We start from the raw sequence: 13869 nt of genomic DNA on the forward strand, positions 1-13869 counted from the left end.
TGCTCCTATGTACAAGAATATAACTACTATAATACTGCTCCTATATACAAGAATATAACTACTATAATACTGCTCCTATGTACAAGAATATAACTACTATAATACTGCTCCTATGTACAAGAATATAACTACTATAATACTGCTCCTATGTACAAGAATATAACTACTATAATACCGCCTCCTATGTACAAGACTATAACTACTATAATACTGCTCCTATGTACAAGAATATAACTACTATAATACTGCCTCCTATGCACAAGAATATAACTACTATAATACTGCTCCTATATACAAGAATATAACTACTATAATACTGCTCCTATGTACAAGAATATAACTACTATAATACTGCTCCTATATACAAGAATATAACTACTATAATACTGCTCCTATGTACAAGAATATAACTACTATAATACTGCTCCTATGTACAAGAATATAACTACTATAATACTGCTCCTATGTACAAGAATATAACTACTATAATACCGCTCCTATGTACAAGAATATAACTACTATAATACTGCTCCTACGTACAAGAATATAACTACTATAATACTGCTCCTATGTACAAGAATATAACTACTATAATACTGCCTCCTATTTACAAGAATATAACTACTATAATACTGCCTCCTATGTACGAGACTATAACTACTATAATACTGCCTCCTATGTACGAGACTATAACTACTATAATACTGCCTCCTATGTACAAGAATATAAGTACTATAATACTGCTCTTATGTAGAAGAATATAAGTACTATAATACTGCTCCTATGTACAAGAATATAACTACTATAATACTGCTCCTATATACAAGAATATAACTACTATAATACTGCCTCCTATGTACAAGAATATAACTACTATAATACTGCTCCTATATACAAGTATATAACTACTATAATACTGTCTCCTATGTACAAGAATATAACTACTATAATACTGTTCCAATATGCAAGAATATACAGTGGGATGCGAAAGTTTGGGCAACCTTGTTAATCGTCATGATTTTCCTGTATAAATCGTTGGTTGTTACGATAAAGAATGTCAGTTAAATATATCATATAGGAGACACACACAGTGATATTTGAGAAGTGAAATGAAGTTTATTGGATTTACAGAAAGTGTGCTATAATTGTTTAAACAAAATTAGGCAGGTGCCTAATTTTGGGCACCTCAAAAAAGAAATGAAATCAATATTTAGTAGATCCTCCTTTTGCAGAAATTACAGCCTCTAAACGCTTCCTGTAGGTTCCAATGAGAGTCTGAATTCTGGTTGAAGGTATTTTGGACCATTCCTCTTTACAAAACATCTTTAGTTCATTCAGGTTTGATGGCTTCCGAGCATGGACAGCTCTCTTTCTTGTCATGGACAGCTCTCTTTCTTGTCATGGACAGCTCTCTCTCTTGTCACACCACAGATTTTCAATTATATTCAGGTCTGGGGACTGAGATGGCCATTCCAGAACGTTGTACTTGTTCCTCTGCATAAATGCCTTAGTGGATTTTGAGCAGTGTTTAGGGTCGTTGTCTTGTTGAAAGATCCAGCCCCGGCGCAGCTTCAGCTTTGTCACTGATTCCTGGAGATTGGTCTCCAGAATCTGCTGATACTGAGTGGAATCCATGCGTCCCTCAACTTTGACAAGATTCCCAGTCCCTGCACTGGCCACACAGCCCCACAGCATGATGGAACCACCACCAGATTTTACTGTAGGTAGCAGGTGTTTTTCTTGGAATTCTGTGTTCTTTTTCCTCCATGCATAACGCCCCTTGTTATGGCCAAATAACTCAATTTTAGTTTCATCAGTCCACAGCACCTTATTCCAAAATGAAGCTGGCTTGTCCAAATGTGCTTTAGCCCACCTCAAGCGGCACTTTTTGTGCTGTGGGCGGAGAAAAGGCTTCCTCTGCATCACTCTCGCATATGGCATCTCCTTGTGTAAAGTGTGCCAAATGTTGAACGATGCACAGTGACTCCGTCTGCAGCAAGATGATGTTGTAGGTCTTTGGTGCTGGTCTGTGGGTTGACTCTGACTGTTCTCACCATTCGTCGCTTCTGTCTATCCGAGTTTTTTCTTGGTCTGCCACTTCGAGCCTTAACTTGAACTGAGCCTGTGGTCTTCCATTTCCTCAATATGTTCCTAACTGTGGAAACAGACAGCTGAAATCTCTGAGACAGCTTTCTGTATCCTTCCCCTAAACCATCACGGGGAACAATCTTTGTCTTCAGGTCATTTGAGAGTTGTTTTGAGACCCCCATGTTTCTACTCTTCAGAGAAAATTAAAAGAGGAGGGAAACTTACAATTGACCCCCTTAAATACTCTTTCTCATAATTTGATTCTCCTGTGTATGTAGGTCAGGGGTCACTGAGCTTACCAAGCCAATTTGAGTTCCAATAATTAGTTCTAAAGGTTTTGGAATCAATAAAATGACAACAGTGCCCAAATTTATGCACCTGCCTAATTCTGTTTAAACAATTATAGCACACTTCCTGTAAATCCAATAAACTTAATTTCACTTCTCAAATATCACTGTGTGTGTCTCCTATATGATATATTTAACTGACATTTTTTATCGTAACAACCAACGATTTATACAGGAAAATCATGACGATTAACAAGGTTGCCCAAACTTTCGCATCCCATTGTAACTACTATAATACTGCCTCCTATGTACAAGAATATAACTACTATAAAACTGCCTCCTATGTACAAGAATATAACTACTATAATACTGCCTCCTATGTACAAGAATATAACTACTATAATACTGCCTCCTATGTACAAGAATATAACTACTATAATACTGCCTCCTATGTACAAGAATATAACTACTATAATACTGCCTCCTATGGACAAGATAATAACTACTATAATACTGCTCCTATGTACAGGAATATAACTACTATGGGGCGGAGCCTGACCTTGGAGCTGAATGGCTGCTTGTTCCTGAGCTCCTCTCCCTGGCAGCTATTATAACCCCTTTTACTGGCTACTTACATTGTGCAAATGGGGAAACTAGGTAAAGATCGTCACCCTGAGACACCAAAGCCGACAGGGGCTCGCTCCAGACAGCCTGAGATGGATAAATATCTCAAGAAACAATCCAGGACCCCTGCTGCTGAAGTGTCCAAGATGGCGCGGCAGCTCCCTGATGCAGAAGAAGGTTCAGAGGCAGGAAGTGCCTCTGATTTATCAGTTTGCAGACCTAGGAGAAAAAGCTCCTCACTCTCCAAAGCAGTCCTCAGGGATATCCTGGAGTCTGCACTTGCACCTCTGAAGAAGGATTTGGAGGAAATAAAAGGAGACCTGCGACACATTGGTAATCGAGTGGAGTCCCTGGAGCTCGCACAGGAAGCCATCCTGGTGCATGAGGGTAAGACAAGCGCGGCCCTGCAAACTCACAGAGACTTGCTAAATGATGCACTATTGCGCATTGAAGATCAAGAAAATCGGAGCCGGCGGCGAAATATTCGCATCCGCGGTCTACCCGAAAATATCGCGATTGATGCGCTTAATTCAGCAGCATGTGAAACTTTCTCCTCCTTGCTAGGTGCTGAAAGAGCAGCTCCGATTGTGATTGAGCGCATTCACAGGGCTTTGAGGCCCAAGCCTAAACATGGTGAACCGCCGCGAGATGTAGTATGTGGCATCCTCAGCTACGTGGATACTGCGGCACTGCTTAGGGCGGGAAGAGAGGCGGATCGCATCATGTATGGTGAGACCCCCATCCTATTCTTTCAAGATCTGGCCCCCTCCACCTTGGCCAAGAGGCGCATCATAAGGCCACTCCTGGAGGCCCTTAAAGCCACAGCCACGCCATTCCGATGGCTCTATCCCTTCGGCTTGGCCATCTTGAAAAATGGAAGGCAGTACACGGTGCGGACCCCGGGAGACCTTAAAGCTATATGGGGCCCTCTTGCGATTGCAACCATCGCAGTTCCCTCTTGGATGCCGGCTGATCAAGGGGACCCCCTGCCTCTCCCCCCGGGTGTAGATTCGTGGCAGCAAGTCTCGCCATTCAGACCAGAGAAGCAAGGAAAAGGCCGTTCTCAAGTTGCTGTCACGTGACTCTGCTCTGTGAGTAGCTGAAGTCTCTTATGTTTACTCACTACTGAGTTCTTTGTCCTGGGACATTTTTTGAGTTTCAGGCTGAAGGGTCTTTGTTTGCTCTGCTCGAGCTGTTTATTGCCTGTTTGTTACCTATTTGTGGCCTTGATCAGGGTCTTAGCCCATTGCCCCGTTTCCTATGGGCTTTGGGATTTGCCCTTTTTATCGCTACCTTTCCTACACAAGATACAGGTTGTGATTTGATGCAATGTTAGCACTGATAACTTTGCTGGGGTTATATGTTTGCCTTTATATCGGTAATGTTACTGATTAATTCCTCTCCCCCACACCCCTCCTTAAACCCCCTAATGGCCCCACAGGAGCCCCCCTCTGATAGATCCCGGCTGTCCGCCGCTATGAAAAAGGATCTCCATCATGTCAGATGCTGGGTGGGACCACGAGCTCTCTGTCCATGGGGAGACATGCCTTGTTACATGTATAGTGTCTATGTCTTATCTGTTATGTCTTTTATTTTTCCTTTGACTTTCCCTTTAATCTCCTTCCCCTCCTTCTCCTCATTACTCCGTCCGTTGCTTTCCAGACTAGATGTCCTTCTGCTCTGGGCCGACTGGCCTCCTCTGTCTTTACTATGGCCTCTATTGTAGTTGCCTCATTGAATGCCAAGGGTCTGAACGAGCCATGTAAGCGGTCTCAGGTGCTCTCATTGTTACAGAAAGATGATGTTTCGATTGCATTTCTTTAAGAAACTCATTTTAAGACGGGAAAACTATCCCCAAAAGTATTCTCACAATGGTTTCACAGCTCATATGCCTCAGCTTGCAGGGGTGTCAGCGTGGCCATCCACAAGCGTCTGCCCTTTAAACACTCCGCTGTACTTGCAGATACAGACGGTCGCTTCTTGTTCGTGAAAGGGCACATCGCTGACACACCTGTCACCCTGGCTAACATTTATGCCCCTAATAGGGGTCAGATCCCCTGGCTCGTTCGGACTCTTGCTCAATTGTCAGCTTTTAGTGAGGGTATGCTTATACTAGGAGGTGACTTTAATGTGACCCTGGAGCCTGACCTTGACTCGTCCTCCCAGAGATCCGAGTTATCCCACAAACTTCTGCGCCGTCTGAAGACTGCGCTGAAGAAACTGCGGGTTATAGATGTTTGGCACACTATGCACCCCTCTAGTCGGGATTACACGTTCTATTCCAATGCAAAAAAGTCCTTCCATAGGTTGGATTATATATTTCTATCCTCCCCCCATATTTCTCATGTAGTAGACGCGAGGATTGGGAACACGCTGTCTGACCACGCTCCAGTATTTCTCCGGGTGTCTATGACCGCTCTTCCTAAAAGGGAAAGAATATGGCGTCTTAATGACACCTTAATCTCTGACCCTGCTAATGTAACTAAAATCTCCCAGATTATGTCTGAATTCTTCTCTCTTAATGCGGCGGGCGACCCCCCTCCCTCTCCCTCCATTCTGTGGAAAACTCATAAAGCAGTAGTTAGAGGGGAACTAATAGCCCTGGGCTCGCATGTTAAAAGACTGCGCTCCAAGGCTGTGGACGACCTGTTGTCCCGCATAGCAAGTCTAGAATTGACTCATAAGCAAACCCAGGCTCAGGCTGTGGCTGCTGAATTGGTGGAGGCCAGGACGGAACTGAAAAACCTGTTTAATACTAAATCTGCGAAACTTATATTCCGCTCCAAGTTTAAAGCTTATGCCCATGGGAACAAGGGGAATAAACTGATGTCTGCCATGGCTAAGCAACGCCACGCGGATTCATTTATCCCCGCAATTCTGGACGCAAAAGGCAATAAGCATAAATCGACCCATGACATAGCAAAAGCTTTTAGCGCATTTTATGCTGATCTTTATAACCTTCCCACCCCAGACCGTCCTGGTTCCACTTCGGTTGAGCAGGCCACAGATGAGTTCCTATCAACTCTACAGCTCCCCTCCATTAGCCCCCTCCAAGCCTCCCAGCTAGTCGCCCCTGTGTCAAGAGAAGAGATTGACAAGGTCCTATCCTCCATACCATCAGGTAAGAGTCCAGGTCCAGATGGACTTCCCATATCGTATTATAAGACCTTCAGAGACATTTTGACCCCTCATTTTCAGACACTCTGTAATTTTCTCCTGTCCGGAGGATCTCTGCCCCCCCAAACATTAGAAGCACACATAACTATAATCCACAAAGAAAACAAAGACCCCCTCCAATGTGGCAGCTACCGCCCTATCTCACTGCTAAATGCGGATGTCAAGTGGTGGGCCAAAATATTAGCACAGCGTATTCAGCTGATCCTGCCGGATCTTATTGATAGCGAGCAAGTAGAATTTGTGCGGGGCAGACAGGGCTGTGAGAACACGATACGCCTGCTCCATCTTATGGACTGGGCTAGAAGCTCATCCACACCTTTGGCCTTGTTGAGCACGGACGCAGAGAAGGCCTTCGACAGGGTCGGTTGGCATTATATGTCGCGGGCCCTGTCGAGGTTTGGTTTCCCAGACTCGTTCATATCCGCGATCTTCACTTTGTACTCAGCCCCGTCTGCCAAACTCAAAATAAACGGTACGCTTTCTCCCTCCTTTTCCATCTCTAACGGGACGAGGCAGGGTTGCCCCCTCTCTCCATCTTTATTTGTCTTAGTTATGGAGACTTTGCTCTGTAAGATCCGGCAGGACCCGGCTGTTAGGGGCCTTACCATCAATTCTCAGACCCACTTGACAGCCGCATTTGCTGATGACCTATTAATAATGACGTCTAATCCCGAAACTTCTTTCCCTAGGCTCTTGTTCCTTTTTGAGGAATTTGGTTTTGTTTCAAACTTCAAAATCAACTATAGTAAGTCCATGGCCCTCAATGTCACCTGCCCTGACTCGGTGAAAGAGGCCCTTCAGAAAATTACCCCCTTTCAATGGGCTACAAAAGATATAGTATTTTTAGGAGTACATGTCCCGGCTCAAGCAAAGGATTTGTTTGCTCTTAATTATGCCCCCTTACTCTCATCGGTTAGGAAACACTTACAATCTATCAAACTCCCATTTATCTCCTGGTGTGGAAGGAGGAGCTACCTCAAGACATTTATAGCCCCTAAATTTTTGTACCTACTACAAGTTTTGCATATTTGGCTGCCGCACTCATTTTTTGTCGACACTCGGCGAGTTTTCTCACTCTTTTTATGGGGCACCAAACCTGCCAGAATTGCTTATTCTGTGCTGACCAGAGAGAAAAGGTTTGGCGGCTTTGGTCTGCCTGACATGCGCTCCTACTATGCGGCTTATCAACTATTCCGAGGTCTGTCTCTTCTTAATAACTCCTATGATGCGCCATATGTGCGTCTAGAGCGCTCTCTGCTTACCACTAAAATGAGACGGATACTCTGGGGTCTATCCCCTTGTTCACCTGGTAGCTCCTCCTTCTTGCCCCTATGGAAGAGCCTATGGGTAGAATGGGCCAGGCAATACAAAGCCAAAGTGCTTACATTTCCTATCCCAGGCACACCACTCTCCTCCTTACAGTTCCACGTTCACCCGGAAGCTAAGACGCCTTCAGGCATCTGGCCTCTCCTGGCTGAGACTCCCATTAGTGAGATCCAGACTCCAGATGGGAACCTAGATTGGACTCCAGTCTTGAATGACCTCAAAATTAAAAATGCCCACTTTCTTCAGGTGTTCGCCCTGCAGAAAGATATTAAATTAATTAAACTTCCACCTTCAACTACTACTAGCTCCCCTTCTTGGTTAGAAAAACGGATTTCAGACACATGTAAGATTCCTAAACCGCTGTCTACCATATATAAAGAATTGCTCTCATCCTTCCCTCCTGAGCTACACTTCCTCAATTCTTGGGAAAGGGAGCTCTCTATTCGGCTCTCAGATCTGGAAAGGGCTTTTATCCTCTCACACTCCCATGGCTTTAGTCGCTGTATTAGAATACAAGAGAATTCATATAATCTACTTACCAGATGGTACAAATCCCCGGAATTTCTACACAAGCTCAACGCAGACATCTCAAGTGAGTGTTGGAGGTGTGGGAAGGATATAGGTTCCTTATCACACATTTGGTGGTATTGTGAGAGGATCAAAGCGTTCTGGTTAAGCATAGAAGCATTGATCAATGAGGTTTGTGCTACGCAAGTCAAACTAGATCCCAAACTGATCTTACTTTGGTGCCCCAATGACTCGCTGTCCCCCTGTAGATCTGATCTTCCCACTATGCTCATCACGGCGGCGAGATTGCTGATACCGCTGCTTTGGAAGAATGCTGAACCTCCTACTGTAATGATGTGGAGAGACAAGGTGGATCAGATTTATAGATTTGAAGAGCTGGCCCATTGGGAATCCTTCACCCGCCTTCGATTTCTTAAAATCTGGTCACCATGGAAAAACTTTAGAAAGTTTACTTGACGGAGTTAGATATCTCTTGATTCCCCCCCAACCCCCCCCCCCCCCCTTACCATTCCTTTCCTTTCCCGTTGTTCCCTACTGTTATTATTTTGCCATTAATGGTTTTATTTTAGACACCATGTACAGCTTTGATTTGCTTTATTTGTCACTTCACTTCCATGAAATGCTTGTCATACTGCCTTTCATCTAAGTATGATGGTATGTGATTGTATGGTGTACTTTATTCTTTTAATAAAAAGAAATTTGGCTAAGAATATAACTACTATAATACTGCTCCTATGTACAAGAATATAACTACTATAATACTGCTCCTATGTACAAGAATATAACTACTATAATACTGCTCCTATGTACAAGAATATAACTACTATAATACTGCCTCCTAGGTACAAGAATATAACTACTATAATACTGCCTCCTATATATAAGAATATAACTGCTATAATACTGCTCCTATGTACAAGAATATAACTACTATAATACTGCCTCCTATGTACAAGAATATAACTACTATAATACTGTTCCTATGTACAAGAATATAACTACCATAATACTGCTCCTATGTACAAGAATATAACTACTATAATACTGCTCCTATGTACAAGAATATAACTACTAAAATACTGCTCCTATGTACAAGAATATAACTACTATAATACTGTTCCTATGTACAAGAATATAACTTCTATAATACTGCTCCTATGTACAATAATATAACTACTATAATACTGCTCCTATGTACAAGAATATAACTACTATAACACTGCTCTTATGTACAATAATATAACTACTATAATACTGCTTCTATGTACAAGAATATAACTACTATAATACTGCCCCTATGTACAAGAATATAACTACTATAATACTGCCCCTATGTACAAGAATATAACTACTATAATACTGCTGTTATGTAGAAGAATATAAGTACTATAATACTGCTCCTATGTACAGGAATATAATTGATTTTAATGCAGTGTAATGCTTATTCACTCCTGCGGTGGTGCTGTAGGAAAGTTAAACACCTACCAGGTTCCTTCAGAGATTGTATATAGCTGATTGTCTGTGATCAGTTTATAGTTTAAAATGGATTATCCAAAGTGGACAATCCCTTTAAAGTACTCAGGCTACACTAGGGTCTAGGTTTATTTGAATCAAAAGCTTTTAGACTTTATTGATTTTATGGGTGGTTGGGCCTTGAGAATAAATTCCTCTGCTGGGCAAGAGGAACCACAGTCTGACACTGGGATCACCTCTTCAAATAGGTTCATCAAGCAGATGGAAACTTGCTCATCTCTCCATGGAAAAAATATGTGGTTAATGAGAAACAGAGATTTTTTTTTCTATACTTACAAGATATTAAACTTTAAGAGTTGAACGGCCAGACTTTCACAGAATCCTTCAATTGCAAATTTTGAAGCTGCATAGACGTCATTAAAAACAATGCCTGTGTAATAAAAGAAAGTCCAGAGAAAACATTAAAACCTCACATTTACATAAAACTCCAAACTATATTACTGGGCATCACAAGTATTGCTAATGTCCCATATATAGTATATCAAAGGGGTGGTTTCCACTTTAGAAATTGTTTTTGTTAGAAGTATTCTCTGACAGTAAGCTCATGGGGTGTTCTTCTGCTGGGACCTCCAGTCATTGCCTTTCAGTTAACCAGTAGGGCCACTGTAAGAAGAATACATCATTTCACAGTGGTGGACTGAAGACTTGTGTTAATACACAGCAGCCGTCTGAACAAGATGAGCTGCAATGTGAAGCCTACGAACAGAGAATTTAAGGGCAGAATCAGTTTAACGCTCCTCATTCGTGTCCCTTTTGGGTTAAATGGGTCGTCCTATCCGGGACATCTATGGAATATTGCTAGGATATATCAAAAATGTCAGGTAGCTGTATCACATCTGGGACTTGCTTCTATCTCCAGAGCAAGGCCCATGAAGTGAATGCAAAACATATGGCATGCCATGCATAGGTGGCATCCTCTATGGGACTAACGGAAATAGCCGAGCAAGGGTTTGGTTATTTTCAAAACTTTCATAGTGGTGAATGGAGGGTGGCCACGTATGCGTTACATGCTTTCCCTTCACTTTGATGTTCCATTCTGGAGACACCTATCTGACATTTATGGCACATCCTAGTGATAGGCCATAAATGTCTGAGATGGGACAACCTCTTTGACTTTAAACTGAGAGGAAGAAAATAAACTTCAAGGTTAATGAAACATGAGGCTCTCCCTTCTACATAGAACATATAGAAATAAGTAGGAGGATATACTTATAGTTAAGCTCCCCAACCTAATCGGCTTTGATACCATCTACGAGGTGGAAATGAGAAAGAGAGACTTTGTTAAACATTTTGTCTAGTTTAGAAAGTTCATTTTCATAAACCCCTTTCATATACCCATGCTCCTCATACCTAGGCCAGAGTGGAGAGTGGATACAAATAGAGCTTCTGACTGTGGAGGACCTTCCTGTCCTGGATTACAAAGGTATGCCATTGATTTGATTCAGTGCTTCTTTTACCTTGTGGTGGCACTGCATGGAAACTGACCACTTGCTGCCAGGTTTTCTCACATGAGGGATCCTGCAGAGCAGAACTGCAGGATTATTTAATTGTCAAGGGACCCTTATAACAAAAAAACTGGAATTTCCAGAGTGGAGACTACCTTTAAACAAATACAATAAATTTAGCATACGCAAAGTTATCAGTAACCTCAGTTATCATAACCTCAGTCCTAACCTCCACCCAAGCCACCCTGAAGAGAGAGGAAAATAGGCATAAATATAATTATACATGAGTTTTAGGATTTTTACACGTTCTACACTTGCTTCTTATCTTACTTCACCTTCCCTTACTGTGACAGTATCTGCTCTATATGGGACAGTATCTATATGGAAGAAATATTTTTGTGATTGTCTTGATATTGCGAAATTCCTATAATTTGTAATTATAGGTCAGCATGTTACTCAATGCTGTTGATGTAGGAACCTTATTAAACATCCACAATCTAGGGATAAATATCTTAGAGTTGGTACCTCTGTTTCGTGTGCATCACTTAGCATTCTAGGTACCTCAGGCCAGTATTGATGGAGCTTTGGACATCTCCAGAGGAGGTTTATTAAATCCACAGACCCTTGAAGGCCTTTAGGACAATTAACAGAGGATATTTCCTGGATTTTAAAAATAAATTTGGGCATATAATTTCACCTTTGGATGGTGTGCCAATATAACTTGATCCAGGAGGCATTAGAAGATACTTCGCTGATGCTGCTAAAGACTTTATCCCAACTAACCAGTACTGAATGGGCGAGATCCCTTTGCCACCTTTTACAAGACTGAAAAACAACCCCCATAGATCTACTATGTATTAACAATGAATATACCTTAAAGAGGACCTTTCATGGGTCTGGACATTGTTAACTAAGTAGCAGGACATGTAGAGCGGCGCCCAGAAATCTCCCTGGACTTACTATTATATCTGGGGACCGCTTTGTGCGCCCGCTGTGGCCCCCGTTATCGTCTCCCGCGCTGTATGCTAATTACTACTATCGGAACATCGGGGAGGAGACATCAGCTTTTCTCCCTGGGCGTTCCTTCTCCCTGGCTGTAGCGCTGTCCAATCGCAGCGCAGAGCGTCACAGCCAGGGAGAAGGTGCAGTTCAGGGATCCTCGTCCCTGGAAGTAGGGTTCCTACCCTATTACATGTAGCTCAAAATAACTCCAGTGACATAAGTAAATCTTCTTGAATAGTGATTTTTAATTATTATGCGGCTTAGATGTGACGTTTTCGGCCAACACGGCCTTTTTCAAACTGAAGTACAAACAAAAAGAAGTATATACAGTAAATAACAATTTGATCCATCACGACAAACATGGTAAACATTAGGTTATGTGGCCAGAGATATATCATTCATATCTATGGCATTTTCCGCGGAAGTCCATGTATTTCTATTCCATACAAAGAGTGATATGAACATAATACAATTAATGTAGCATCTAACACGTAATATAACAGAAGCATTGTGTCATAACAACATGATGTCACATGGCGGAAATCCACGACACATAAAGCATACAATCGTATGAAGGTAGAGGTCCACCAAAATATCGCTGTCCCAAAGCGAGTACTGAGTCATTCTAGTTAAGAAAACTTTGTTAAGAGGCTGTGGAGGGGCAGAAACAACAGGGACACTCCCAGGGGGATGAACAGGTCCTGTTTACCTCACGGGGATAAGATAACTTAAGAGACCTGGACTACTGGCCTACCTGGTGCCGCTCTGTAAGGAACATGGAAGGCGATGGCTTGGTCTAACCAAATGTGCTGCTGCACTACCGGAGGATGCCATGTTTTGACCGGTGTGGCCGGCGTCTTATGAGGCTTGTGCGCTAAACAGTGGCTGTCACATGCGCATGCGCCGAGCGCTTTTCAGACCTCAGTGAAAGAATCGCTATAGGAGGGGATGTATGGAAGTGAATAGAGAGAAAAGGAAGTTAGAAGGTAGATTATCGGAGGGGATGAGACAGATCAGGCGTATAGAGAGGACAATGTTGAAAGACAACAAAAATGAACCAAAACTTAGTAAGTAATGAGCAGGCAAGAAAACAGAAAGTCCAAATAAAAGAGCTGAAAAAATTGGCCAACTCAGGACAAACAAATTAAGGGAAAAGAGAGAAATGAGGGAAAAGAGAGAATTAAGGGAAAAAAGGTGAAGCATGGAATTAAATGAAAGAAATGAAAGAAGTGAAAGAAAGGTGGGAAAAATGGGAAAAAAATGACAAAAGGAACCAGAAAAAAGTGAAAAAGGGGTTAGATGCTACATTAATTGTATTATGTTCATATCACTCTTTGTATGGAATAGAAATACATGGACTTCCGCAGAAAATGCCATAGATATGAATGATATATCTCTGGCCACATGACCACCTAATGTTTACCATGTTTGTCGTGATGGATCAAATTGTTATTTACTGTATATACTTCTTTTTGTTTGTACTTCAGTTTGAAAAAGGCCGTGTTGGCCGAAAACGTCACATCTAAGCCGCATAATGATTGAAAATCACTATTCAAGAAGATTTACTTATGTCACTGGAGTTATTTTGAGCTATCATCAGGGTATCGACAGGATTGAATCAGAAGGATAGTGGTCAGTAAAGGTTTGAAAGTGTTAAAAAGCATGTCTTAGTTATATGGACAAACAGCATGACTGTTTAGCCTCGGCTTGTCCTTGGTGCACAGTAGACCCCCAGTTGTCATTAACCTAAAGGTGGCCACACACATTAGACAAATGTTTTCTGAACCTCTTATGGCGTGCAAGCCACCAGGGTTGTAAGGCCACTTTCACACAGCGTTTTGCATCGATATTTGTAAGCC

General features: G+C 42.1%; 1 protein-coding gene across 1 annotated transcript in view; it reads right to left on the minus strand.

Annotated features, from left to right (window-relative positions):
- The window catches only part of LOC120986373 (retinol dehydrogenase 8-like), a 68863-nt gene that overhangs the window by 19910 nt on the left and 35084 nt on the right, over positions 1-13869 (minus strand). The window contains exon 4 of the mRNA XM_040414910.1: positions 9840-9933. Within this exon, the coding sequence (XP_040270844.1) occupies positions 9840-9933 (94 nt within the window). The remainder of the gene's footprint in view (positions 1-9839; positions 9934-13869) is intronic.

The sequence above is a fragment of the Bufo bufo genome, chromosome 1 (assembly GCF_905171765.1).
Source record: "Bufo bufo chromosome 1, aBufBuf1.1, whole genome shotgun sequence".
NCBI classification, from domain to species: domain Eukaryota; kingdom Metazoa; phylum Chordata; class Amphibia; order Anura; family Bufonidae; genus Bufo; species Bufo bufo.